This window comes from Anabas testudineus, chromosome 13 (assembly GCF_900324465.2).
Source record: "Anabas testudineus chromosome 13, fAnaTes1.2, whole genome shotgun sequence".
Classification (NCBI taxonomy): Eukaryota; Metazoa; Chordata; class Actinopteri; order Anabantiformes; family Anabantidae; genus Anabas; species Anabas testudineus.
In genome coordinates, this window is record NC_046622.1 from 9,005,098 (window position 1) to 9,032,309 (window position 27,212).

At 39.3% G+C, this 27,212-nt stretch overlaps 1 protein-coding gene across 1 annotated transcript in view; it reads left to right on the forward strand.

The window, feature by feature from the left end:
* Positions 1-27,212, forward strand: part of pik3cb (phosphatidylinositol-4,5-bisphosphate 3-kinase, catalytic subunit beta) — a 44,622-nt gene that overhangs the window by 2,600 nt on the left and 14,810 nt on the right. The window contains exons 2-6 of the mRNA XM_026375157.1: positions 6,677-6,754; positions 19,511-19,706; positions 21,685-21,913; positions 23,203-23,432; positions 25,618-25,797. Coding sequence (XP_026230942.1) covers positions 19,548-19,706; positions 21,685-21,913; positions 23,203-23,432; positions 25,618-25,797 — 798 coding nt within the window. The 5' untranslated portion in view covers positions 6,677-6,754; positions 19,511-19,547. The remainder of the gene's footprint in view (positions 1-6,676; positions 6,755-19,510; positions 19,707-21,684; positions 21,914-23,202; positions 23,433-25,617; positions 25,798-27,212) is intronic.

A 27,212-nucleotide genomic window follows, 5' to 3' on the forward strand; every position in this document is an offset into this window, starting at 1 on the left:
AGGACTGTTGCTTTGGATCATTTGCTGTGCAGCGTTTCTCAATTGTGTTGCAGTTTAGGTGGGAGATACCTGAATAAACCCGGATGTTTGGCGCTGAAGTGGAGAAAACTGTGTTACTGGTGTCAGTGACAAACAGAATGGTGAAATTCTGAGGTAAAGATAAGAGCACGGAGCCATGTAGCTGATACAGCCAGACTTCCTTTACATGCAGCAGTGTGGTTAGTGTCATTTAACACCAATGCATTTTATTGGTGTAACATTTTTCAGTGTGACTCTCCAAGTGTTTGAGTACAGCACATAAAAATATCAGTGTAATGGCATATTGAAGCAGTGGTTAAACCAAACAAACAGTGCTGTTAGCAAGTATGTCGACAGTGGTATGTTTTTCATTATTTTGGCTCAACTTCGACAGGTTGGATTTCAAATTAAACAATTTGAAAAAACAGATTTTCAACTTTAACTTTTGTTCTCATCCACACTTGGTGAATAATGTGGGAAAGTTCAACAATAACACTCGAGCCTCCTAGTGACTGTGTCGATTCAAGCACAATGTATATTAGCTTAATACTTTAAAACTAAAGAGCAAGATAAATTAATCAGGGTTTGGAAAACAAATTAGGAATTGCTTTATAGGCTAAATATGTAGACTAAATGATTGGTAGTGTGAGTTCTTTATAATCAAATTTTCTGTGTTTTTGGTTGTCAGAGTGAAATGTGTTGCAACGGTTGTCATTTATTATATTTGCACTATTTCCATTATCTTAATTTCTCACTCTCCCTTCTCACTCATTCATACTTCCTGTTGTTCTACCTTTAAAGTAATCAACTCCATTACAGTGAAAGGCTTGCATAACATCCTCCTCTCAGTGAGTAGTATGAAAGGGAGATGGTAAAAGTCTTTTTTTTTTTTCTCCCTCTCTCAATTGTGTGTGTGTGTGTGTGTGTGGGCAAATCGGCTTGCACAATCGTTTTTAAGCCCCACAGTCATATCTAATGAGTACACACCAAGGAAAGGAAAAGTTCAATATTTGTTTAAACCAAGTGAAAGTTGTACTTTAACTGCCTTTCATAAAACATATATAAAATTGCCATAGCAAGAAATGTGACTGACTGTGAAATAAGAGCGACCTGCTGGAATTCTCCACTTTGCCGCACAGCAGGCCAGGACCTGCCAAAGAATGTAGAGAAGACAGCAGGAGAGGGATACAGGGAGAAATAATGAACAGAGAGAAATGCCAGGGAAGGTACAGTGAAATACACGAGAAACAAATCTTAAAGAAGACGTGGAGAATGATATAGCAGTCTATGGAGTCAAATAATGAGCCAGTGGCTTCTTGAATTAATTCTCAGTGACTCAATTCGCCTATAAAAACAACTAAAATGCAGATTAGTCACATTCAGCCACATTTACTATAATGTTCAAATAATATAAACCACCTCAAAGTCGATGACAAAAGTGCTGTTTGAAGAAAACAGTCAGTTACCACTGAAAAACATTAGAGCATTTTTTAGTTATGTGGTGAGAATGGAAGAGTTTCCCAGCATAAAACTGATTGGGGTGATAGCTCCGACTTGAAAATCCTCTTAAACAGCAGCTTACCTTTTAACAAAATCAAACCCAAATAGAATATTTTTTGGATGCTGTCAGCCTTCAGTTGTGAACTGTGAGTTTGTGCTCTTATCTAACTTCTCTTACCGATTCAGGCAGTAAGCCATTCTACCGGAGAGACACTCAGTGATGATGCTGTTTAGATAATCAAATATTAGAGACCTTTTATAAAAGCTGAATGTCCAGTTATAACACACACTTCACCCAGGCAGTGGAAGCATTGTGTCATATAGTCCAGTTAATCATTCACAGACTTACTGTGACTAACACAATGAATACATACAAATATTAATACATAACACCTTTTAACCCTAACTTCCCTGTAAAAACAAGCTTGATGATGATATCTAAACTGTAAATGTGATTAGGTGTTTTTTTTGTTGAGGTCTGTATTTATTGCACGTCCAATGAGAGAATCATCAACGTTCAGTATTATCTTATTATGAAATATTTTTCTGTTATCATGTTTCATATTCCTATCTGCAGTAGCTGGGGCACTGATTTGTAATATTGATTTTTGTCACTTGAGGTTATGTAGTGTCTGTTATTTTGGTTACGATAATAAAGCTGAAATATTGTTCGTCTGGGTCCTAGTGTGCTTACATACTATGAAAGAGAAACATCAAAGTTATTGATGTCACTGTAATTCAGCTAAATCCCACATGTATACATGTATGTCAGGTGTCAAAGTTAAATTGCCGAATATTTGTTACAATCAACACATACAAATAAAAGATAAAGACAGGACATAAATAAACAGCAACGTGGTGGAGCACCTGTAGTAGTTGTTGTTCATCCTCTTCTCACAGGTAGCTTAATACAGTAACCACAGCAGCCCTGGATACATGGACTGTGTCTGCTTATGCTGCCACCCTAGGGGGTCCAGCCTCCGCTCTGTAACCTGAAAGGGCAAAAGCTCAGCTTTACGTGTCTATGGCAACGGTTTCTCTCAGCACACGTCCCTGTGTGCAGCTGCTGATGAGACATGCACATACACTGCCCGGGTCTCAAGATGTCTTAATATGCATAAAGCTATTTTTAAGGAACGTGTTTACATGCTGTTAACTAATTAACATTCCTTTACTGTATTCATGTAACTGAAGACTGGTTAAACTTAGATGTATATGTAGTGTGTGTGTGTGTGTGTGTGTGTGTGTGTGTGTGCACAATGTTGTATAATGAGCATTTGAAACCATTAAATTCTCATGCAAGATACAGAAACGTTTGAGAAAATGGAGAACTGAGGACAGATCAGTGTGTTAGATTACAAAGAGGGTCATCCAACTTCCTGCTGTTCTCATGATGTCATGGTGTCATTAAGTCTGGGCCGCTTTTCTCAGTCTTTCTAACTTTCTCTCACTTCTGTTTTCCCTGCCTCCTGTATGTCTGTGTTGTAATTAAGTGGCGTTTTGTCTTGAGTTATGCTGTGTTGTGTGGGTCCTCTGAGTGATCAGCTGTGCTGTTCCCCACGCTGAGATGGACCTTTGCTCAGTGGGGCAGCCAGAATGTAACTCATTTACAGCATCCGATGGGAACTCTGCCCACCTAAGGTCAGCCTGACAGTAGCTGCTATAAATAAAGATTGAAGCAGGTAGCTAAATAAGGGAAGACAGAGAAGAAGTGAGTAAAGCTGACAGTAGACAGACACCGCAGAGAAACCTATTGATTGAAAGACTTCACATAAAATACTTTTAACTTCCCTTCAATACCAGTAGAGTTCATCTGTGTGTTTTTCTCAGGTTACTCTGTGATGGAGGGTTATAAACACCCCACTGTGCTAATGAGTGGGTGTGTATTGTTTTTAGAAATGGATGGACAGTGCTCTTTTGTTTACGGTGAGGCAGTGATGACGCATGGTCAAATGTAATGGCCCTTCAGACCACACTTGGTTTGGGAAGTGCATGAGATGTGTGTGCTGGTGCATTTCTCCTGCGTTCCAGTTACGTTACAGCGTGCGTTGAACTCGTTAACTTAATCATAATTTCTGGACATGATTAGTAACATCTTACCTTTCAGAGCTTTACTTTCCATTCATGTCAATAGAATACAATCAATTAAAATTTACTGTTGATACATTGTCCATCAGAGTGAGGCTGTAGACTTATGTGATTCCCAGTACAGAAAGGAGACAGTGGTATTGTCAGGACAGGGAGTGCCTGATTAACCATCTGTTTATAATACAATCCCTCACTGCACTTTATGGCCTGAAACTCATAATGACACAAAGGATATTCATTGGAATTGTAAAAAGTGAAAGCATGCTCCCCCAGTGACTTTCCCAAAAAGACAATAAGAACTAAAGGGCATATTGGCAGAGAAGATGTGTGTTTGTGTGTGTTTCGGTGTGTGTTTGTGTCCCAAGGTGAGGGGGAGCAAGACACTTGGCTGCTGAAGAAGCCCTCGGTCATTTTAGGATTGTGCATTCCTCACATTCCTGTTCCAGAGGATGGGTGGAGGAGAGGAAGGGTGTGTGGGTGTGTGTGTGTGTGTGTGTGGTATAGGGAGAGAAAATGATATCAAAGTTAGACTGTAAAATGATAAGAGTAACAACAATTTGGAGGGAGGCTCTGAAGATGGAGTTTGTCTGAGATGAGTCTGCATGTGGTTGATGAGCAGTGTGTATGTGTAGGTTGTCTAATTTGTTTTGCATAAGTGACCACACTAGATACACAGAATACCAAGCTAACGTCAGTAAACGCTACTCTATGCATCGTGCTGGAGATTGTTTTCTCAGTGCTATTATTCCTCAGAAATAACTTGCGAGTGTTTTGCAAAAACAAACCGATGTATAGTTCATCTGTGGCTAACTGAACTAACCTCCACTTAACTCCGGAAATTTATCATCTACAGCAAGGTTGTCATTGAGCAAAACGTAACTGAACTCATTGAACTCAAAGGCGTTAAGCAATGCTGGGTTTGTGACTCAATGACCGAACCATTATGGCACATTAACGCAGCTAAACTGTTGCACTTATGCTGTGTTAAGTAATGCTATTTCACAGTAGATTTACAACTTGATAGTTTTCCCAAATGTAGTTTAAAACATGGAGGTTTTAACATTGGACTGAGTTGTAGCTACATTGTCTGTTATTTGTTAATATGTAAATTATATGTATATATAAATTTTTCAGCATTAAACCAAAATTAGGCCGTAAGAAATCCCCTTGACGTTACAGGGAGTTTTTTGTTTTTTTGTTTGCAGAGAACCTTGGCACAGCTAACTCATCACTAAGCCACTCTTTAGTGAACCCTCTGTCTTCTTCACCCGGTTTCTTCTAAAAATACCGTAACACTCTCTCACACACACACACACTCGCTGTGAATCATGTGATGCTTTGATGTGGATCCAGTTGGGAGTTAAACATTGACCATCTCTGGCCTTAGATTTTATCATTGTGTTAAACGGCACACTTCCTGGAACCGGTCATCCCGTGTTTTAGTTGTGTGCGTGCGCGTGTTTGTGACTCTCTGGAGTCTTTTTCTTTAAAGATATCTTTGACCTTACTGTAGATATACAAACATCACTTTTTCTATACATAAAGCGTCTGACTCACACACACTCGCCACAGACGTTTATTTATTTTTGTATTTTTTTTTTGTGTCACCCCCTGGTGAACAAACCAGGAAAAGCAGAAAGTTTATTGGCCTCAATTAGAGTGTAAGCATTGCATGTCACCCGCATGTATGGCCTCAGTGTGTGTATGCGTTTTGCCCACAGCTGGCTTTTTGACCATAACATCCAGTTCATAAGTTGGCCTGAGCTTGGTACTGATGTATTGACTGTGTCTTAAAACTACAAGAGATCCAAACCAAAAGACTTAACAATAGTAAAAACAACAGTTTGACCTTGTTTCATGGTAACATTAAGTGTATAAGAACATATACAGTAGCAGACCGTTATTTGTAATATATTTTGTTCAGTAATACACAGTCAATTAATTGAAAACAAAATCATGTAGATACTCAATATTTTTGCTCCTAGATTTCTTTATTTGGTTGGTTATATTAAAACTACTAACATTATAGATGTACACATATACAGTAAGTAGGAAATCCAGTCACACAAACAACAAATTCTCGTACTCCGCAGCCCAGTTCATGGCCTAGAGTCAGTGTCAGCAGTTGTTATATATAATCATTTTTGTGTTAGAGCTGGTAAACATCACTAAAACTGGAAAGGATGAATCACACGCTGTTGTTTTTTACTTGTTCGGATACATATGCTTGTGTGTTAAGTGTTTATTTTTTTTCCCAGAGGTCAGAAATGCCTCGGAGCCAATGTGCCTTCTCAGTTATTTCTAAAATTATCTACATCATGGCCTTGAGTTGAAGGAGGGTGATTTGGTTTCATCAAAACATTAGGCAGAGGGAATAGATGGTAAGGAAAGATGGACAGTGAGAAAAGGTCAGAAGGGGCACTTTGCTGTGAGAACTTTGTACTTTCTGTTGTTGTCTTCTATCAAATGACTGTGTGTGTGCGTGTGTGTGTGTGTGTGCGTGTGTGTGTGCGTGTGTGTGTGCGTGTGTGTGTGCGTGTGTGTGTGCGTGTGTGTGTGCGCGTGTGTGTGCGCGTGTGTGTGTGCGTGTGTGTGTGCGTGTGCGTGTGTGTGTGCGTGTGCGTGTGCGTTTGTATGGCTATCATTGCAAGGACCAGCATGAATTTTTAACCATTGGACTGAGGACAATTTTAGCTGGTCCTTACAATGAGAAGGGTGTCCAGAAAAGCAATTTTGGGGTTAAGTCTAGATGTTAGAGTTATAATTACATTGTGGTAAGGGTTAGGGTAAAGTTCAGGGTGAGGCAGTTGTGATGGTTAGGGTGTGTGTGTGTGTGTGTGTGTGAGAACATCAGCTGTTTTCAGTACATTCTCTCACTTATGAAGCAAATCTTATCTTGCTCTGTTTCCGTTCTTTGCATCAGTCACTTTTAGCACACTTTCATTTTATTTACTGTAAACTTTCTCACATTCACACACACGACACAGAAGCGACAACTCGCAAACTGTATTCAGTGTTTTTGTTGAATTCCTTCCCTTTATTCTAACAGTTTTCTCCTCTCATCCATCAGATGGAGTGTCCAAGAAGTTCTCCAGACAATCCCAGCTAGGAGCAGAGGCAGAGCAAATAGGAGACTAGGAAACGGCAGGTAAAACTGTGTGTGTATGTGTGTGTATGTGTGTGTTTGTGTGTGAGAGACTATGTCAGAGTGGGAGAGAAGGAATGAAGCGCTGATTTGGTTGGAATCTGGGAGAGTAGGCCTCGTCCTGACAGGCGGGGAATGTGTAGAAGAGATCAGGGTTACACCATCACTGCATTACTTGCAGAATGTTTTACTGTATGAACATATTCACTGTGTTATTGTGAACAGTACAACAAAGTACCCTGAGTTGTGGTTTTTCTCTCTACAGCTGTGTAGAGCTGGGGAAATTGCTAGTATAATATTTATTCTTACTTCCTCGGTTTTCTCTTGTAGATCTCTGGATTTAAACAACTTTGTCTAAGGTGGTTACTTGCCTTGTCACAAATGTGTGCTGTCTATAGCAAGACTTTGGACTGTTTATGTAACTGTGTGTGCTTAGTGCAGAAGATGATTTGCAGTGTAGTACTGTATCCATGTCAAGTTTTCTTTTTTAGGCCAAAATTGTCAATTTGCTTCATGAGGCTTTTCATTTTTTAAAACATATGAAACCATTTGTTGTCTATAGATTATAGACTATAGATTCCATTTCCTGAAAGAAGGAAGGAAAAAGATAAAAAGAGCAACCAAGTAGATATACACAACCCCTCAAAGGTTTGGGATCACTTGCAATTTTCTTTTCCAAAGAAAAACACATTTTCATGCAATTCCAGAACAATTAAAATGAATCAGATGATTTTTAAAGAATGATCTACATTCCTGCATAATATCATGGTGTGGCTGCTAATTCAAGGGACAAATTTGAAAATGTAGTACCAGTATATGGAAATGTGACTGAGCTGCTCATCACAATTCCTCAGAGTTAGGCTGTTGATGGCATCAGGACCAGGAGCTTTGCAGTGCTTGAAAGTCTGAAGCACTGCAGCCTGATACTATCCCAGGCAGACCTCAAGCTATTTGTGCTGGGTTTATGTTCTACCTTATGTTCGAATTGCAGTTTGGCCTTGTGGATTTCACATTTGATTTCCCTCTGCAGTGAGTGTAACTATGAAAAATGTCCCTGCTTGAAAACAAATCTTTTCTTATTAAGCAGCACTTTCAGTTCTTTGCTCAGCCATAGTTTACGATTAGGATAGATCTTAATCACCTTTTCAGAAATGATGGTTTCCTGACAGTAAAAGATCCAGGAGCTGACCACATCTGTTCATTTATCAATATCCCTGGATGATTCAGTAACTCCATCCCACACAGTGCTGTCCAGGCAGGTGAGTAGTTTCACAGTCAACTGATTAGCAAGCTCTTTTTTTGGAGATCAGATGAATGGCGACTTTGGCTCTCTCAGCACTACTGACCCAATTTGTTGATGCAACTGCACTCATTACTGAGAGCAATGTGTGAGTCTGTTCCTTGTAAAGCTTAGAACAGTTTCCTTATTACAGTTTGTTCTCTTTCTCTGTCCTTGTGTTAATCTGCAACATATTTTATATTCTTTTTTTCAGATTCTTTAATGTGATTATTTCCAGACTTTGCCTAATGTGATATTAAAGTAATGCTGTTGGGTTTTGTTGGTTGGATGGAAAAAAAAGGCTTTTGGATCTGTTAACTATAGCGTTGGGAAATTCCAATGACAGAAATACATGTATGTTCTGAGGCCAAGTTTGTAATATTGTTTAGTTAATTCATCTTTATAGTCCTGGAGCATGCATACAGAGGTATAAGCGAATCAGACTTTAATTTGCGGTTTTATTTTCTGCTGGTCTTCACCACGATGGCATGTGTGCCAGCTGCAAATTCTGGCAGAGCAAACACTGTCTTAACTTCCTCCTCCTCTCAGATGTAATACTTCATAAATGTGGCAGGGCAGGTGCAGCTTTGACATCTATCAGCATAATAACCACATTTCCTACAGTCAATCAGCACCGGTGGCCAGTAACCACCAATAATTGGTACAGATGCCTCCCACCTGTGCTCTCTGTTTGTCTCTCCCTTCCCTTCACTCCTACTCAAATGTGGAAAAATAGCTTGATCCAATTATTCATGCTATGTTCTGTCTTGGGTGATGTTCCCACCAACACTGCTGTTACCACTAGAGGCAGAGATTGTTTTAATGGCACTCCAACATTATCACACAGCTTCCCATAAAAAATGAGGAACGTCTGTGCTGAGTGCCTTTTTTATTGTGTGTGTGTGTTAATACTATATATATATATATATATATATATATATATATATATATATATATATATATATATATATATATATATATATATAGTATTAACACCAAGGAGTGCGTTGAAACCCTTTTACTCACACAATCCTAGGAAACCCTGCCCTTGGGCTCATTCATAGCTATGTACTTGGGTGGCATTATCTTTGTGGCACTGACCTTGCCACCCGAGGATCAGTTTGTGTAAAATTAGACTACCCTGTTTTCAGCTGGACAATGGAGTTAAGTAATTGTAGTGTAGATGAAGAGTTAAAAATACCGTTTTACTTGTATTTCCTGGTATGTTTCCTGTTTGCATTAGCAGCCGATAGCAAAGATAAAACGATATACTTTGCATTGACTAATGGGGAAAACACTGGCTTATGGATTTTACTTGTTAATAAAACAGAAAGGGATGCTGTGGCAATATAATTTGTGTTGACTTGAGCCATGCAGGCAGTTGGATGGATGTTAAAATTGGAGGGATGCACATCAGTGAGTGATTTACAGCAACTACAGTCACAAGACAAAGTAATGACACCTGATCTCCCTGCATACCGTGGTCCTGAAATATGATCTGATCTTTGCTAAAGTCACAAATATCAACAAGCACAATGTTTATAACACAAACAGTCATGATCTTACATGTCTTTATTAAACACACCCATCATGCATACAAGAGCGATGGTGGGAAAAGAAGGCGAAACTGTGGTTTAATAACTGGTTGAACCACCTTTGGCAGCAATAACCTAAAGCAAGCACTTCCTGTAACTGTGGATTAGACCTGTATAATGCACAGGAGGAAATTTGGACCATACTTTCAGAACTTTTTCAGCTCAGCTATATTCTTAGGACGTTTGGTGTAAATGGCTCTCTTGATGTCCACAGCATCTCTGTTGGGTCTGGCCTCTAACTACTGGGCTACTCCAAAAGGGGGATTTTGTGTCTCCAAAGTCACGTGCCCCAAACCTCACCAGACAACTCTGCTAATTTTGAATTGGGTTTTGGTTAGGTTTAGACCTAGATTTGTCCCAGTTGTGTATAGATAGATAGATAGATAGATAGATAGATATGAAATGTTGTTTGGTGGAGAAGTATTGGCCCCAACATGTTGACTCCCTAATGATAGTTGTTCATTGTTTCCCCTTTGTCAGAGTTTTCAGGGAAAGCTTCCTATGTCCTTTTCATAAAAGAAGCTGTTGTGTGAAACAGAACAAAGGATAATCCTTATGTCACCCTCTTAGTACACGATCCAACTCAACATCAAAACAGGATCCACCATTCCGTCCTACAGTTGGCAAAGAAGAGCTGCACGTTTATTAAATAGATTTAACATTAAAATAGATGTGATGACATCAAGTGTATTTATAGAAGAGAGTTTATTTATTATTGAGAAACTTCCCCGTCTGTTTGATTCATTGCCAAGAGCGAAGTAGGTAGAGAAGAAGGCATTAAGAGAGAGTGTGTGTGTGTGTGTGTGTGTGTGTGTGTGTGTGTGTGTGTGTGTGTGTGTGTGTGTGTGTGTGTGTGTTCATTCATTTCCTGTTTAACAGAATGAGATCGGTAGGGAAAACTTTGCATGTTTTTTCCCTACAAGTTTGTGTTAGAGCTTGCTTTGAATAATGATCTGCGGTTGTGATTATGCAGTTTCCTTACTCTTTTGCTTTTCAGTAAGGGTATAGTAAACATCAACTATGCTTGGGTGTTAAGAATCTCTCAGCTGTCAGGATAGCTTGTGCATATTTACTGAAGTATTGACTATAATCAGTGGTGCTTAGACTACAAGAGCAGCTTATTTACATGTGCTTTAGGCACTGACCTTCGGGCTGTATGTGTGGGTGTACGGAAGCTATTGAAAGTGTGACTAAGCCACCTCAAGCTACAGCTCCTACACTGCAAAATGCAGTAAACCAAGTGAATGTAGTTGTTTGTGTGGGCAGGGGGGCACAGTGTGACCAGTGCCATGTGACCTTGTTGCCCCCTCTAGCCTCTGTGTTTTCTACTGGAGCTGAGTGTGTGTGTCTAAGAGAGAGAGAGAGAGAGAGATGTTGAGGTGGGGTGGAGGGGGTTTGGTTGTAAGGGTTGATGGGGGCAAAGACAGCACAAGGGCAGTGTTTGTGCAGGGCACGGGACTGTCCTCACTGGCACGCACACACACATGTTAACATGCGCACACACACTTGCCAAAAAACAGAGGCTTATTGTGGACACCCAGCCCAGTTGGGTCCACCCACTACAGTCACACATTGTATCACACTTTGCCTTTCCATCTTCTTGTCTCACTCCTTCTTTATTTCTCACAAATTACTGTTTTTCTTCCTCTTTGTCACTTACATCTGCAAAATCTTGAACTTTTCTTTTTTCCCCTGAAGTTGCTAACATTATCACATTCATGCTTCACCCGTAGGATTAGCCTCATTTGCATGCATTCTTCTCTTCTTGACACTAATCAACATCTTTTCCTCCACCCTTTCTCCATGACAGACTCTTCTAGTCATCTCGAAGTGCCCTCCCATCCCCTCTTTTCTTTTCATCTCTGAGAGAGGTGTGAAAAGTCTGACAGTTGAATCACGGAGAGAGATGCATGCTAGTGCTGTTTATGTTTGTGCTGTGTTCTTTTCCTCACTTGTCTGGTGTCTGAAGTGAATCAGGCTCTGTGGAAGATCACACTTGCAAAGACACCACTCTCTCTCACCCTCTTACTCACATACAGAGACGGAAATAGAAGCTAATATTATAAACTCATAATCCATCTTTATATTGCCGATACCCTGCATAATAATTAATATCCACATCATAATACTCTTGAATTGTCAACAGTATAATTACACACACTATTCCTTAAGTTACTTTGTCCTCCTCAAGTAAAACATTATGCCACTGATACAGTCAACGTATGATTACTTGTGAAATTAAGGTATAATTAAATCATTTCTTAACTACAGATTTGTTAACTGCTCTCTGGCAATACTACGCAGTCCATTAACATCACATATGATGCTGCACAGCCAGCCTTAGAATTATTCAATTTTCTTCAGTATTGTCGTAATCCAGTGATAGGTGTGTGTACATAAAATATATAATGCACTTTGCCACAATGTAAACAAATATAAGCTAAGAATTATGGCTCATTAAAGAAGAGCTGTAGCTGTTTTATTCGTTCCAAAATAAGCAGGTTTTGATCCATGAGATTAGCAAAAACATATTTGAGTTAATTCATTTTCAAACAAAGCCATATTTTGACTGAGCTGATTGAAAAAAAATGTATGAGGACAAGGAGGGAGGGAAGGGAGGAAAAAATAGCCTCATAAGCACTTCGTACTGGATTAAAATCTCTGACTGAAGCAGGTAATATTAAGCAACCAGAAAAGTTCAATCCAAGCCTTAGTCACGGTCTTTGACACAATTTTTATTATTTCTCTTTTATTAAGCAGACTGATCTGGACTGATTAATGGGAGACTGAACACCACAAATTATCGTGAATATTATGAACTATATTACAATTTTGTCATTACCATGACAAATAAATAGACACTCAGTTCCCAAGTACACCTACATTGGCTAATGCAGCTTAATTCAACAGGTCTCCATTAATCTTCCTTCGTCACAGTACTAACATTAAGTTGAATAAACTTAATGATGACCCGCCTCTAGTGGAAGGGACAGTTTAACATAACGGTTGTTGTTGTTGTTGTTGTTGTTGTTGTTTACACATGCTTCCTACTCATGCAGACACAGTTTAACATGGACAGTGTGTTCTGGGCAGGTTCAAACTCACACTGCCTCTGAGTGGAACTTGTGAGATCATGTTTTCGACATGGGATGTTCAGTGCGTAATATGTTTGGTGTTCGAGTGGTGTAACTGGGGAGAACACTGTTGCTACGCAACCAATTCCAAAAAATGAATGTTGCCTCACACCGTTTTCAAAAGTGGTGAATGATGAGTGTGTGTGTTTTTTTTATTTCAATGTTCTGTTGAAGGTACTTCACCAGTACGTTCACACCAGAGCCAGTGATGGTTTTTTCCATCAGTTGTGAGAAGCACAACTCCGTCTTCTTATTGACTGTATTGTTAACTCTGAGACAGTGAAGCAATATCAAATATCCACATATGGGGGGAAAACTAGTTTTGAGTTTAGCATTTATTCATGCAAACTCCACACACTGTATTTGCACAGATGGTCCACTGTAAATGTATGTCCACAGCTGCAGTGCACACACAAACACACAGTGTGTCAATCTGCACTGTGCAAGAAAAAAGATCTGTTCCTTAGCTCTCCTCTCCTGATCTGCCTGTGCCTGTCTCACTCAATCTTCCCTCTACTCAGCTAATGGCTGGACCTGGTCCTCCAGAAGCAGATGCAGAAATAGAAGACAAGGAACACACATTAGTCTCCCTTGTGTCATTCAAACTTTATAGCATGTACAATGCAAACCTGCATTGTGACAGTCTATCTGGCAGAGCGACTCAATATGATGTTACAGATGGATAATTCAATATGTCAGAGCACAGTTGTCACAAGAGATTTTAGGACAAGGCTCTATAAGGTGTTTTTTTCCTTTGATGTAACTATAGGCAACTGATTGGATATGAGTGGCATCACAATGGCTTAATGACCATGTAACAAATGTCCCCTTGATTGCAAGTGAATTAAAACTTTGATTGTAATGCCATATGACATTTTGTCTTATTCAGCACAAAATGCTGCAGTGAAAATGCCACAATCCATAATACAAGATGTCCATCCATACTTAACCCGTGATTGTGATGTCAGAAACGTGCTTTCTCCACCACCAGCTACCTAATAACCATAAGATGGTTGGGGAAGCTGACTGTATTGAGTCATTCGTCTGCTGGGACTGGAGATTACAGAAGTATTAGTGAGATTTGCAAGGCAGCAGCTCAGTCAGCAGAACAAAACATTCCTAAAGGACAAGTAAAGGTAGTTTATCATGTAGATGCGAGAGGAGAGATTATGCCACACATAAATGATGTGAATTTGACAGTGGGAGTATTTTAGTTTTTGTTTATTCGCCCCAAAGAACCAGTGAATCATGAGAACAGACATTAGCTGTAGAAGAGTGTTGGTGTGTGACAGCTCTGGCTCTTTCTTTAACCTACTAAGTGCTGAAGCTTTCTATAACTCCACTTCTTTATAAATGTCCTCTACTCCTCTACCTCTATGGACTTAGGTCTTATGATAGATCTTTATGCTAGCGCCTATTCTTAAACATTTTTTTGCCCTATTATTATGTAAGAAAAATCCTTTACCAGTGTGTCTGTTGCAATATATGAGTAGTATGAATTGTTTGAAATGTAAAAAGTGCTTAAACTTTAGTTTTACATACAAGCCATGTAATATATATATATTATCTTTTGTATCTTCTATGTTAGTTTAGAGTTTAGAGTTAATACCCCTCAATAACAACTCAGCCTCTGATTCAGCGTTGATGAGCTTTTTATGAATGACCAGTCTGGACTACGGCTCTGGTTGTTGCATGTCATTCACTTCCTGTCTACTGTCATGTTTTCCTGTGTGAGAAGTGGGTGTGTGCCACTGTGCTACACCACTGTTAGCTGTTCGGATGTGGTTAGTTCACAAACGCACACACTTTTTGTGTGGGGAATCTACACCGACACACACTTCCACTCACACATGCTCCCACTCAGTCACTTCATTCACATTTCCTCCTAGACAGTATGTATAGAGATAATGTCTCCTGACTGTGACAGTATTTTTACGGGGGATTTGGTTGTGAGGCACTTCCTTATTTCTATTTCTGATCATGATGCTTTTTTTTTTTTTATCTTCTGTAGGAAACTGCACTAATCATGATAATTTTGATACACAACATCAGAAGCAACTGAACACTGGGGAGGAACTGGGACATTGAAGGAATAAACTATCATTGGATGGGACAATTAAACCTTAATTATAGAATGAAAAAATGAAGTAGCAGAGGAACTTGGAAGAAATAAATATCGACTGCAAAAGAGATTTCAAATTACTCACAGTCAACGTACTGTAGTCACTTTGTACAAACACTTATTCACGTTTGCACACAAACAAGTCTAGTCACTGCCCCAGCCACAGTTAAAATGACCGTTTCACCTGAATGTGTGTTTACTGTCTACAGCCACCACCTACGTCCACTCCTAAATACAGTAAGTGTTAGTACTGCTCAACTGGTGACTCACACTCCAGCCACAGTACACAGACACACACCCCAGCTGACCGTTTCTCCAGACACCAGCCTGACAAACACGTACTGTTGAAATTAGCAGCTATTTTATAGACCTACAGGCCAATATACACTCATAATCAGGCAAGTTTCTGCTCAAATTGTCACTTGAGCACTCAGTTACATGTGTGTGTCGTTTGTTTTCAGTGATAATTACATTCACAGAAAAGTCTATCCTTTCAGTGACCGTCTGATTTCAGTCTTTGTCATTGCTTCTTCTTCCTATTGTGTTATATTGCGGCATCAGCTGTGTGTTTCATTCTGTGCCTTTGTGGTTAGTGGCTGAAAGTGAAACAAGATAAGTGGTGGTGGCATTGTCATGCCAAAGGAAGTTCATCGATTATGCATTTTATTGTGTATTATACAATAATAAAATAAGGACTTTTTTTAAATCAGATTTTTTATTTAGATTTTTTTATGGAATTTTTTTTTTTTTACAGATGTTAATTTATAGTTATATGGTTTAGGCATATATATATATATATATATATATATATTGTACGTATATACATACATACATACATACATACATACATACACACACACACACACTTTGGCATTATTATATTAGTTACTTTTTTGAGATCGCTATGCTTTCACTTTCAAAATTTAACTTTCCATTCGCAATTGTTCCTTTTAAATTACAAATTGCAAAACCTATTTCCATACCATAAAAATGCTGACTCAAGCATTCTCAGTATTTTCCATGTATGTCCTCATTTACCGGAGTACAGTGGTTGTAGCTGAGTTCAAGAGGTCTTAGATCCTCTTTGTGAATTTTATTTTTAGCACAGTGTGGAAGAAAATATGTCACAGGACCCTTAATCACCAGATGTGACCTTTTACACACACACCATTTATGTTAGTCCTTCTATTTCAATCAGTCACACAGACGTGTGGACACACACTCCATTGTAGAGAGCCTCACAGGCATCTTACTGTCAGTCAAAGAGAGCTATAGAAAGTGTGTACTGAGAAACACCAGTGTTTAAATAGCCATAAATGCATCTGGGCATGAAAGCCTTCCATTAAAAGCAATGATTTGCTTCATCTGTATTTTCTGAAGTATGAGTTAGTGGCTGGTTTTCTTCTCAAGTCTATTGGAAGTTAGGATTTTTGTTGTCCTCATCTACGTTTCAGAAATGTTCATTAAAAAAAAAAAACACTTTGTCTCTCAGGTATGCTGCTCTCTGACCTACGAAATCTCTCTTTGATTTACCCGCACACAACCTTTTGCAGTGCATTTGATATTTGATCAGACAAAGCTCACAGATCAGAGCTACGACAGCTCTTTTCATCCCAGGCAGCTGTATTTGACTTTGTGAAATCAAATAGGTAAAGTCACATTTGGTATATGATGAAATAGTGAATCTCCTGCGTAAAGATATTTTAAAAACACAAATATGCAATGAATACATTGGCAGTTAATGTAACTGCTAAATAAATCTAAATATATCAGGCTATAGACTTGTAAGTGGGATCAATTTGCTACACCATCGAACACAGTCATCAAAGTGCTCCTGTGGAGCAGAGTCTACATAGTGATGCATTGTTTACATGTACTATTGTTGACTAACTGGATGGATCCCTTCAGGCTTTTCTGTTTGTTGTCACATGAAACTCTCTCTTTCTCCACGATCTTGCAAGCCCACTTGTCCTCCTCTGATCCTCCCGCTGAAACCTGACCTCACAGCAGACCTCTAGCTGTCTGCCACCACATCCCCTGCTCACGTGTGTGTGTGTGTGTGTGTGTGTGTGTGTGTGAGAGAGAGAGACAGAGACTGTGTGTCTGCACCACAGCAGAATGAGACGCTGTTCAAGCCGTCTAGTATGAAAACGTAATGCTCGAAGTCTATACTTACTGAGACAATTGTTTATAGGTATAGACGTGGATGTGCATCTACTGTACTTGTTCATCCAGTGCCAATCGCCCAGTGTTGTCAATGCATCAGACACGCCGGGTGTCATGTTACTTTTCATGTGTGTAACTGTGCACCTTTGTGACGTTGGGGAGTCACCATTGTCTGCCCTCTAAATGTTCATTTGAATGCTGTGTATTGTTGCCACCTGGAGTGGTCTGTGTCAATGAGTTAAACATTCCTTGTGTGTGTGTACAGTAGATATTACTGTATATGCTATATTTATTGTGTAGTATAATATGTGTTTAACTGATCATCTACAGTATGTTGTTCCCTATCACAGAGAGTAACTGCAGAGTGGCTTTAAGTGATGATCAGACAGCAATCTGCAGTTTGAACAACACACAGAAACACAAGATTGTTTTCCATTTGCATGGCTGATAATGTTAAGTGGGTGAGACTGTGGCTCCAAATGCATCGCAGATATTGCACCGTCCTTAGTCACGTGGCACAAGAGAAGCTCATCAGCTTGTAGCTCGAGCACTTAACTTAGAGGGGAAAGACCATTAAAGGCAATCAGGGTGCAGTGGGTGGATCAAGAGGAAATGGAGATTGACCTGTGCCCAATGAATGAGTTAATGTACTAGGCCACTTGAGGACTGTGTTATGAGAAAAGTCAGGTGAAGTGGAGTCATGGTATAGCTGTGGTTGAGACACAAACCCAAATGGAAACAAGGCTGTGGGGTGCGTAACACCAGCAGCCAGGAAACCACTTACTGCAGCTCATGCAACATGCATGTGTTTATTTGTCCTCGTGTGTGTGTGTGTGTGTGTGTTTTGTATTTGAGTTGCATGTTTGCAGTGTTACATTGCATGGGTTGAATTTAGAGATTCTGCATTTCTCATTGGCTGAAAGAATTGTCCTTTTATTTTTTTTCCCAGACAGTGTTTTTGAACTCACAGAGAGAACTTGTGGCATGCTCCCTCCCTCCTGCCTGACTTGATAATTACTTTAGAAGCAGCCTCTCTATGTTTTCGTGTGTTCATACATGTGTTTGTGTTCAAGTTTGGCACGTATTGTTAATCTATTCGTGAAAACCAGAAAATGAATGTGAAAATGTTCTCTCTCTTTCTCTGTGTGTGTTTGTGTGTCTGTCTGTTCTCTGCTGGACCAGACTGTAGTGATGAAGGGAGGGCAGGGTGACCTTTTGTTCTGTTTGCTTAGTGGACATTCTTCTGAGCACTGGCCCTCACCCAAGTTAAAGCCAGTGGTCTCCAGCTGATTTAGCACAGTGCTGCCCCCTCAGGCACACAGAGGCATTGCATAATATGACCCTACGAGAGCCTGTTTTCCTTTAGCTTTCTCAAATCAGTTTTGGAAGTTTAGTTGTTGATGTGGTTTATAGTAAGATGTGCATATGCACAAATTGACTCTTTGCACAATTTGGTGAAATTATTATATTTAAATTATTGTGTACTATATTTTCTCAACTCAAACATACAAAGAAAGTAGCATAAAACATATAAAAATCTATCCATAGGTGATATTGTTTTTAAGCTGCAAGCATCATGTGAACAAGCATTTCATTTCTTTTATGTAGACTGTTGTACATACTGAAGAGTGAATTAGAGCTAAGTCATGCTAATAAACTCTGTGTGTAAAATAAAATTCAGCCTAAATAGTTAAGATAATATAACCTTAACTTAACTTTAACAAAAAACATACACAGGACCACAAGCTCCAGTGTCTAAACAGAGACTGACTGGTTGTCTCTTTATCAGGTGCATAGATAAAGAGCAAACTGCACACAGAGAATGGCTTGTCACATTCACACTGTATGTTGATTTAATTAAAATGCAACATTGGGCAGTTATATAACCTCTCAGCCTGACATTGTGATTGCAGCACTACTTTAACTGTTGGACAAACCTCTACTAAAAATGCCTGTTTTTGATTTTAAACTACTTTAAGCTACTGCGAATTGATAAGATCTTGTACATGTGCAGCTATCCTAATTGTTTAAACCAGGTACAAGTTAACCTAAATATCTGACCCGAGTTACTGTATCTTTTTAATTACCATAAAACAATGCTTTGCAGGAAGTGTCACCATTTGCGATTACTTCTAAGAAGGCCTAAATACCTGAATATGAAATACCTACTGTAGCTTTGAACGGACCAGTTCCTTCTTAAATACCATACAGCAATGCTCTGCAGGAAGTGTCATGATTTGTGATGACTTATAAGAAGGGTGATGACTCATATAATTTGCGTTCTGAAGTTGTTATTTAGTCAGCCCTCCGATCATTTTCTCATCTGTATTTAAGTTTTTAAAGGCTGATTTGTACTTATCCCACTGCTACACTTCAAATATCAGAAATACTTATTGAGAACAAATACATTAACAAAACAAGCTCAGCCTCATATGTATTTTCCTCTCTCCTCTGTCCCTCCAGGTCCTTATGGTTGAGGTGGTGTGTGGTGCCCCTTGCCATGCCTCCTGCCATGACAGACCTCCTGGACATGTGGGCGGCCCACTCGCCCCTGGCTGGACAAACTCCGGACCAGATCACTGTGGACTTTCTGCTGCCCACTGGTATCTACATCCAGATGGACGTACCACGCGAGGCCACCATTCAGCACATCAAACTGGTGAGTAGCAGCATAAGTCTGACTTAATATTTAACTGGTTCACTTAAAGAGTTTGAAAAGAATTTTATTTCTTTTGAATTGTATTTATTGCTTGTTGAGTATCTTGAAATTATATTCTTTCTCTTACTTTGTTGTCATAAAGAAAAAGTTTACAACAACCCCCAGACCTCCCCCTATACTTGTAAGCACACAGTCACACCGCCGGTCACTTAGACATTATCTAATGTTTGTTTTCACGGACATGACTGTTGTGGCTGACTGGGTGTTTTTGAACTACTTGTTCACTAGTAGTTATTGCTGTCAGCATGCAAATAACTCATGACATCATGCATAATTGCAACTAATAATGTGGAGTGGAGGTCAGAGAACACAGACTTCATGTCTCTTTTTGAAGTCATTGAAAATCACACATTGTTTACAAAGTAACACAAACTGTGTTATTGTGAAGGCGTCTGAAATTATAATTTCCCTGCTATTGTGTGGGATGGAACGATATTGATTTCACCTACACAAATACGGAAACCCCTTTATATTGAAATATATGAAATAAAATAGCCTTGCAGTAACTAGTGCTAGAGGCTGTGCTTTGATATGAAGTACATTACACCGAGAGTCCTTTCTAATATCATATCTGTGTCATTTACATGTATAAAGAGGCAATATATTTGAAAAACCTACAGTAACACATTTGGGTTTTATTATCTCTAAGAAAACAGAAGATACACAACCTTGAATGAAACATGTTTCTTTAGATAGGCACAATAAAAAAAATAATAATAATAAATAAATAAAATAAAAAAAAACCCTGAGGATGTGGTTCACAGTAGCGCTTGTGCACGTGTTTGCACACATAAAATCTTGTCTATCATTTTCTGGAATCACTTCTGACTTCATCAGTCACGTGACCAAAGATACAGTCGGAGTTTACTTTGTCTGACACTGACAGACATCCTCTTAGTGACAATGTTTTGGTTTGTTTTTCACACCTGTGAAGTTTCTGCCTATCTTCAGGGTTTTACTTTGATTGGACTAAATTTATAAAAGTGTGTTTGCCTACAATAAAGAAGCCAATTGCTACACACACGAGATCCGTATTCCCTGAGGGGAAGTGTGTACAGAAGCAGGGAAGCGTCACTCGCCTTCCTGACAAGAGGCATTCCAGGCTCTTATCAGCGATCAAACGGCAGAGAAGAGCAGTCTTATGAATGACTGTTTCATCTAAACTAATTAGACCAGATCAGATTTCCCCGAAAGCAAACTGTGTAAAAATATTTTGAGGCACAGACTATTTGTGTTTGTTTTTGTAACAAGTTGAGCCTGAAAATGAAACTAACAGTGTGACAAGTTTTATTAGCATGTCACGTCCTAAAGCAGGTTTGTTGGGTTAATCAATTATTGACAATATATAATATATAAATCCTAAAAGCAATTTGCATGTGATTTGTGGAGAGATGTGATGGTCATAACTTCAAATCACATGGATCTAGAGAACAGAGGGCAAATGTGTCCTGTTCCAGTTTACTGCATCATAGCTGTATAACCTCAGACAAACACACCCACCCTGTGATCATGCTGTGGGGTCACAGTGACATGAATCATTCCCAGACTGGCTGGTGGACATATTATTCACATCCTGATCGAATCATCCACAACCCGTGTCATGTTGCCCTGAGTCATGTTTGTTGATAACCATGAAACCTACATGTACATTTTTGTCAATAGATGATGTCATATGTTATTCAAAGTTTTATGACATGACATGATTTACAATAAGGAAAAATGTTTCTTTATGGTTAAGAAGAAGCTATGAGCATTGAGTTATCAAACCCTGAAACTGACTATATGTATGGCCATCAAGAAAAAATAAGGATAAGTACAGTTTTTTAATTTGGTCTAATGGAAATGATCAAAACATTCCCTGTGGTTTTGTAATGCAAAATAATTTCACTGAAACCCCAGCTCTTTTTCTCCCTTACAGCTCTTATGGAAGCAGGCTCAGAATTTCCCACTGTTTCCTGCCCTGGGTGAGATGGAGAGCCACATGTTCGAATGCGTGAACCAGACAGCCGTGCATGAAGAGCTGGAGGATGAAACTCGCCGGCTGTGCGATGTTCGCCCTTTCCTGCCGGTCCTCAAGCTGGTGACACGCAACTGCGGCAGAGCTGAGCGCCTCCTGGACTCCAAAATTGGTGTGCTTATTGGCAAGGGTAAGGATCCATCTAAGACTTTAAAGTGACAGATTATCATGCAAGCTGTCACATACTGATTGATTTGTGTATGGTGCCTTTCCCAGTAAGGAAAAGCACTTAAGAATTGTTAAGTAGGACAGTAAATATTTCTTGCAGACAAGCCCTAAGCACTTCACCCAGTACACTAGTTGCTCCCCCTACAAGCACAATTCACCCCAGCCATCAAACCTGACACCCATCTGCAGCTGGTTCCTATCACGGACCGTGCCATGTGATAGAGAAGCACGGGGATTGATTGGACATGTTTCTGACGTGTCTTCCATCACCTGTCACTTTGTATTATCTCTGGTGAAGATTAGGCCTGTTTAAAAAGAAGGGGGGATCGATGAATGCTGCAGAAGGCTCAGACTTCTGAGGTGATCAACCATTTATTGAAGCTCAGTTTCACTGAGCTGAGTATTTATTAATGCATAACAGGAGAAAAACGCATTCCTCCTTGACCCTAAAACTCTTTAGTTAGACTCCAAGAATCATACCTTCCCATTAATATAGTAGCAGTCAGAGCTGCAAAGATTCATTGATCAATCCGTAATTGATCGTTGCAACTCTAATAGTTGTATGTACTCACACAGGGACATACAAAACCACAAAAGCTCTCAATTATAATTCTAAAGAGCCAGCAAGCGCAGATCAAGATATCAAGGGTTATGAAAGTCCTTAGGTCAAAGCCGACCTCTTCACAGGAAGAAGGGCAAAGAGTGAGAGAAGATGATCCAAGTCTAATTGAAGGAGACTCCCACAATATTGATATTCTTCCCTACTGGCTCCACTTTGGTCTGACATGATCTTATAAAGGCTTTTGTCAGGGTAAAGTGGTGTTTAAAAAAAAAAACTCCAAAGGCATGTAAGGATAATCACACGAGCACACACACACACACACACACACATACAACTACCTCTTGCAGTGAGCAGTTTCCTCTGCACGAGAAGTCACACAAACCAGTTTGCACACTCACACAATGCAGCTAATGTGGTCCAGAGCCCTTCATTGAATGCTGAGGGTCATATGAATGTTAAATGGCTTTGAATGTCAACATGTTGTTTTCATTGCCAATAGACTATTGTGCAACACTGCTTTGATCAAAATACAGAAACAAAGGTAAACGGCAAGGCGGGAGATGAACTACATGTTACACTTTTAGAGCAATAGTTACAAAATATCCCTGTATTCTAATCAATCCACTTAATCTCAACCGGGGTACTCTACTGTATCTACTTTATAGCATTGTCCTATTAACTTTCTTTAGGTCTCCATGAACTCGATGCTATAAATGACCAGGAGGTGAAAGACTTCCGCAGCAAGATGTTTCGTATCAGTGAGGAACAAATGCAACGTGTCCAGATGATGACATGGAAAGAGTGGCTGCAGGCCTGCTTCTCCCCACAGCTGGAGCCTGCAGCCGGGACAGCCATAACTGATGGGGTCAATGACCGACCGGCTGACCTGAAAGTCACTATCCACTTTGATCAGTCTCAGGTTAGTCTGTAAACCATTGCTGTAAATTAATTAAACCATTACAAGCAGATTGGTTGGACACCAATACTATGTGCACAATATTTATGGTTTACTGACAGTGGGATATAAGATATAGGTGTAAAGTTTTTATTGTTGAATGATTGAAATGTGGACTACTGAACCTACACTTTTTCACATCTCTCTACTCCCAGCATGAATAAAGAGTCGGGAAAAAAATTCATTGCTGTAAAGTCACCAATATAACAACCCACTGTCTTTGTCCCCAACATTTTTATTACATTTTTATCCTTAGCAACATATAATAAAGTAAAAATGACTACATCACCTGTGTCAACTGTAAACACACAAATCCATCTATGGTGAAGTAAATTGGTCACACATAACTTTTATTTGCAAAGGCCAGTTTCGTCTTGATTGTAATTAAAGCAAGGTTGAACAAAGGTGACTGATTAATCCCACAGTGTGCAAATCCCTCCCCCCCAAATTCTTATTATTATTGAAGGTGAGTCTGATAACAAGCTTCCACCAGCATCACCTCTCTAGTCGTAGTTTTACCCCAGAATGGCATTTATGTAGTGTACTGGGGAGGCCATCTAAAAATATGGGTCTGCTGCATATTACAGGCAACAAGGGCAATTGTTCAACCTAGAAACACGTCAAAGGAAAGTAGGGACACGCTATTCTTTCTTTTATATTCTTGATTTTATTTTTTAGGAAAAATAGCTTTGAAATCAACAATAGTAGAGACTGTAAATAAATAGCTGTGGTGGACGGCTACTCGGTAAGACAAAATAGTACTAACAGACAAAAACCGACTTGTTTTAGTAAAAAGTCATCATGTGAATCCACCAGTGTAGGCACATGCACTATAGCTCAGCCTGATTTTCTGCTCACAGTTGGTCGCTCCATAAAAGTCACATGATTTAGCCCAAGTAATAAGTCATGTGACAACACTAAGTGGGTCAAAACCATCTGCAAAATTATGCCATCCTCCCGGACACACACATGCATTAGCATTACAGCTCAAGGGACCGAAAGTCTGATTAAAATGAAAATGACTCTTTTCCTCTCCTACACTGAACTATCAGTCTCCATCCATCTGTCTTTGCTTCTGTTATTGAAATAATGTTATTTAATCATAAAACAGATGGTCGTGTCCTTCCAGACTCTTGTGTATCAGCTTTGATCAACATCACAGGCATACACATGCACATATACAAAGAGAGGCCATCTGTGCCACTGCGCTCAGGTGGACATTGGCAGGAAGTCTTATTTGGGAGTTGAGACACAATAAGGCACATTATGGACAGGAAGTGTGGTGATGTGGTGACGACATATCAGTGTGAACCTTTCTTTTATTACTGTCCTTTGGTATAGTTGGATGTTAACCTCTTGTTTTCCCCGTCCCTTGCAGTGCACCAGCATCCAAATCGTATCTACCGGTAACTTCACCTTTTAAATGTTTATACAGTTGTAAAATAGAAGTATTTACAGTAAAGCTACTGTGCTTTTGTTTTTGTAGTTCCACCATAATGTCGCCACGACCATTTTCTATTGTTAATTACTAATGGATAACCTCCAGGAAATTATAATTCCATTTCAGGTACCAGGTCAGTACTGAGCTATAAATAGGTTGAAGCAGACCCTCAGCGCGGCACTCGCAACATATTACTCTGACTGTAATGTTCATACAACTCGCATGCATTTTCTGCAGCAGTCTGTTGCAGCGTGAGTTTATTTATCTTCAGACATAAACTTTTCTATGTGATCATACAGAATGTGCACGTCTGTGACTGTGTATTGTTGTCACGTTTGATCGGAGATGTGTGAAACGTGAGCAGCCTGTCTATAAGGGTTTGCGTGTTGAGCCCTGTTTATCAATCTCATTCTATTTTTGCTTTTTTTTTATTTTTTTTTTTTATTTCTATTTTGACTTCTGCGTGTTTGTTTTTCTCCGCACGTACAAATTGGTAGAAAATATGTTTCACTCTCACTGTCTCAGATGATCCAGCAACAAGGCTTCCACCAGTTTACCAAATGTTATAGTCTGTGTTTTCTCTTCTTTGGCTTTTTGTCATCGTATAAAACAAAAAACTAGTCTTTACGAACGGTTTCCTCTTTAGCTATTATGAAATATTATTCACAAGGGTAACAGTCCATCTTGTTTTCTTTTCTTGTCTTGCAGGACTCTGCCAGTCTTAAGGTACCAGCGACCTGTACACCCTTGGAGGTGATTGAGCTATCAATGAGGAAGTGGCTGACCACCCATGGCCCTGAGGAGGAGGAGTGGAGGGGTCAGTATGTACTGAGGGTCAGCCATTGTCTGGAGTTCCTCTGTGAAGAAATCTCCCTGTTTCAGTACAAGGTCAGTGGTTACATGGTGGACTGCAGGTATCCATCATTGACTGACACGATGTGTCAATGTCATCACAATCTGATAGCAGAGGAAAAATGTATTTCTGTATTCCTTATATCTATAGCATTGTTAGATTTATTAAGATGATGTTACAATAATTGTATTGTATGTTACCTAGGTGTAACAATAACAATCCAAACCCTGTTTTATTATTCGAAGAAGAGACATTGTCCGGTTTCACTGGTAAAAGTTTAAATGTAAACCAAAATCAAGAAGATGGAACCACAGAGGTGAAGGCCAAACAGTAATATTTTTGGTTGTAGCACGAATGTGTGTTTACAGTATGCATGTTTATGCTTTAGAAATGATTGGTGTAATCAACAAATGACAGATTATCAAGTGTGCACATACAACATAGAGAAGTATTCAGCAATTGTGTACAGTAGTTCCTGTCTACAGATACAAATACTTAACTTATGATTTGTTTTTTTGGATCATCAAACAGTTTTTCACATGAATCCAAATTTTAAATATAAACATATTAATAAGAGTCATAAGATGTGATGGGATGACACAACAGTTACACAGTCACTATGATCAAAAAAGCAGCAACCTTGAAGTTAATGAATGGGGAAACAGGATGATATGTTAGTCAAGGCAGGTACTGCACATTTGCGTACTGGCAAACAACTGTCATAAGCAGAGAGAGATGCAAATGATGTTTTACAGAAGTTAACATTAGCCTACTGTAAAGGAAGACATTTGATGGTAACAGCTCAGTGATATTACCACATGTTGTGACAAATCTGACATTTTGAGCAGAGATTAATGATATGACAGCAGCATAATTTATTTGCAAGCACGTTCCTGTCCGGTCACGTCACAGTGCATAGAGTGTATGCTCTTCAGGACATTCTCTCATCCATGGGAAGTTTATTTACCTATTGAATTTAAGTCAAATCAAAATGTCTTAAGTCAAAGAGACCTTCATTATTGCACGGGCATCACAGAATTTTCACATCTTACTTCCCAATTTCTCACATCTAGCGTTGTGTATTTGTCTATGAATTCAGGTTTCAAGGAGTTTTATCTGTAAATATCTGCATTTAATACAGTTAATCTCTATTTCTACCGACTAAGACTAGTTGGTTACATGACATGCATTTTAAACATGATTCAAAAGCCGGATAATACCAAAGTATTTGAAGCTAGATCAGTTTTTATGTCTGTGCCATTGTGCATCTTAATTCATCCAGCATAAAGTCAGCTGGCACGCCAGGCATAAATTTCACTTGTTTGGGCTTGTTTATTGCTCAGTCCTAAAAGATTCTTTCTGAAAAAGTAATTCCACTTTTATTTCAATTTACAGAAATATATTTGCACACTTTTCTGTGATGTTTGCGGGTCGCGTTTTAGTCTCGAAG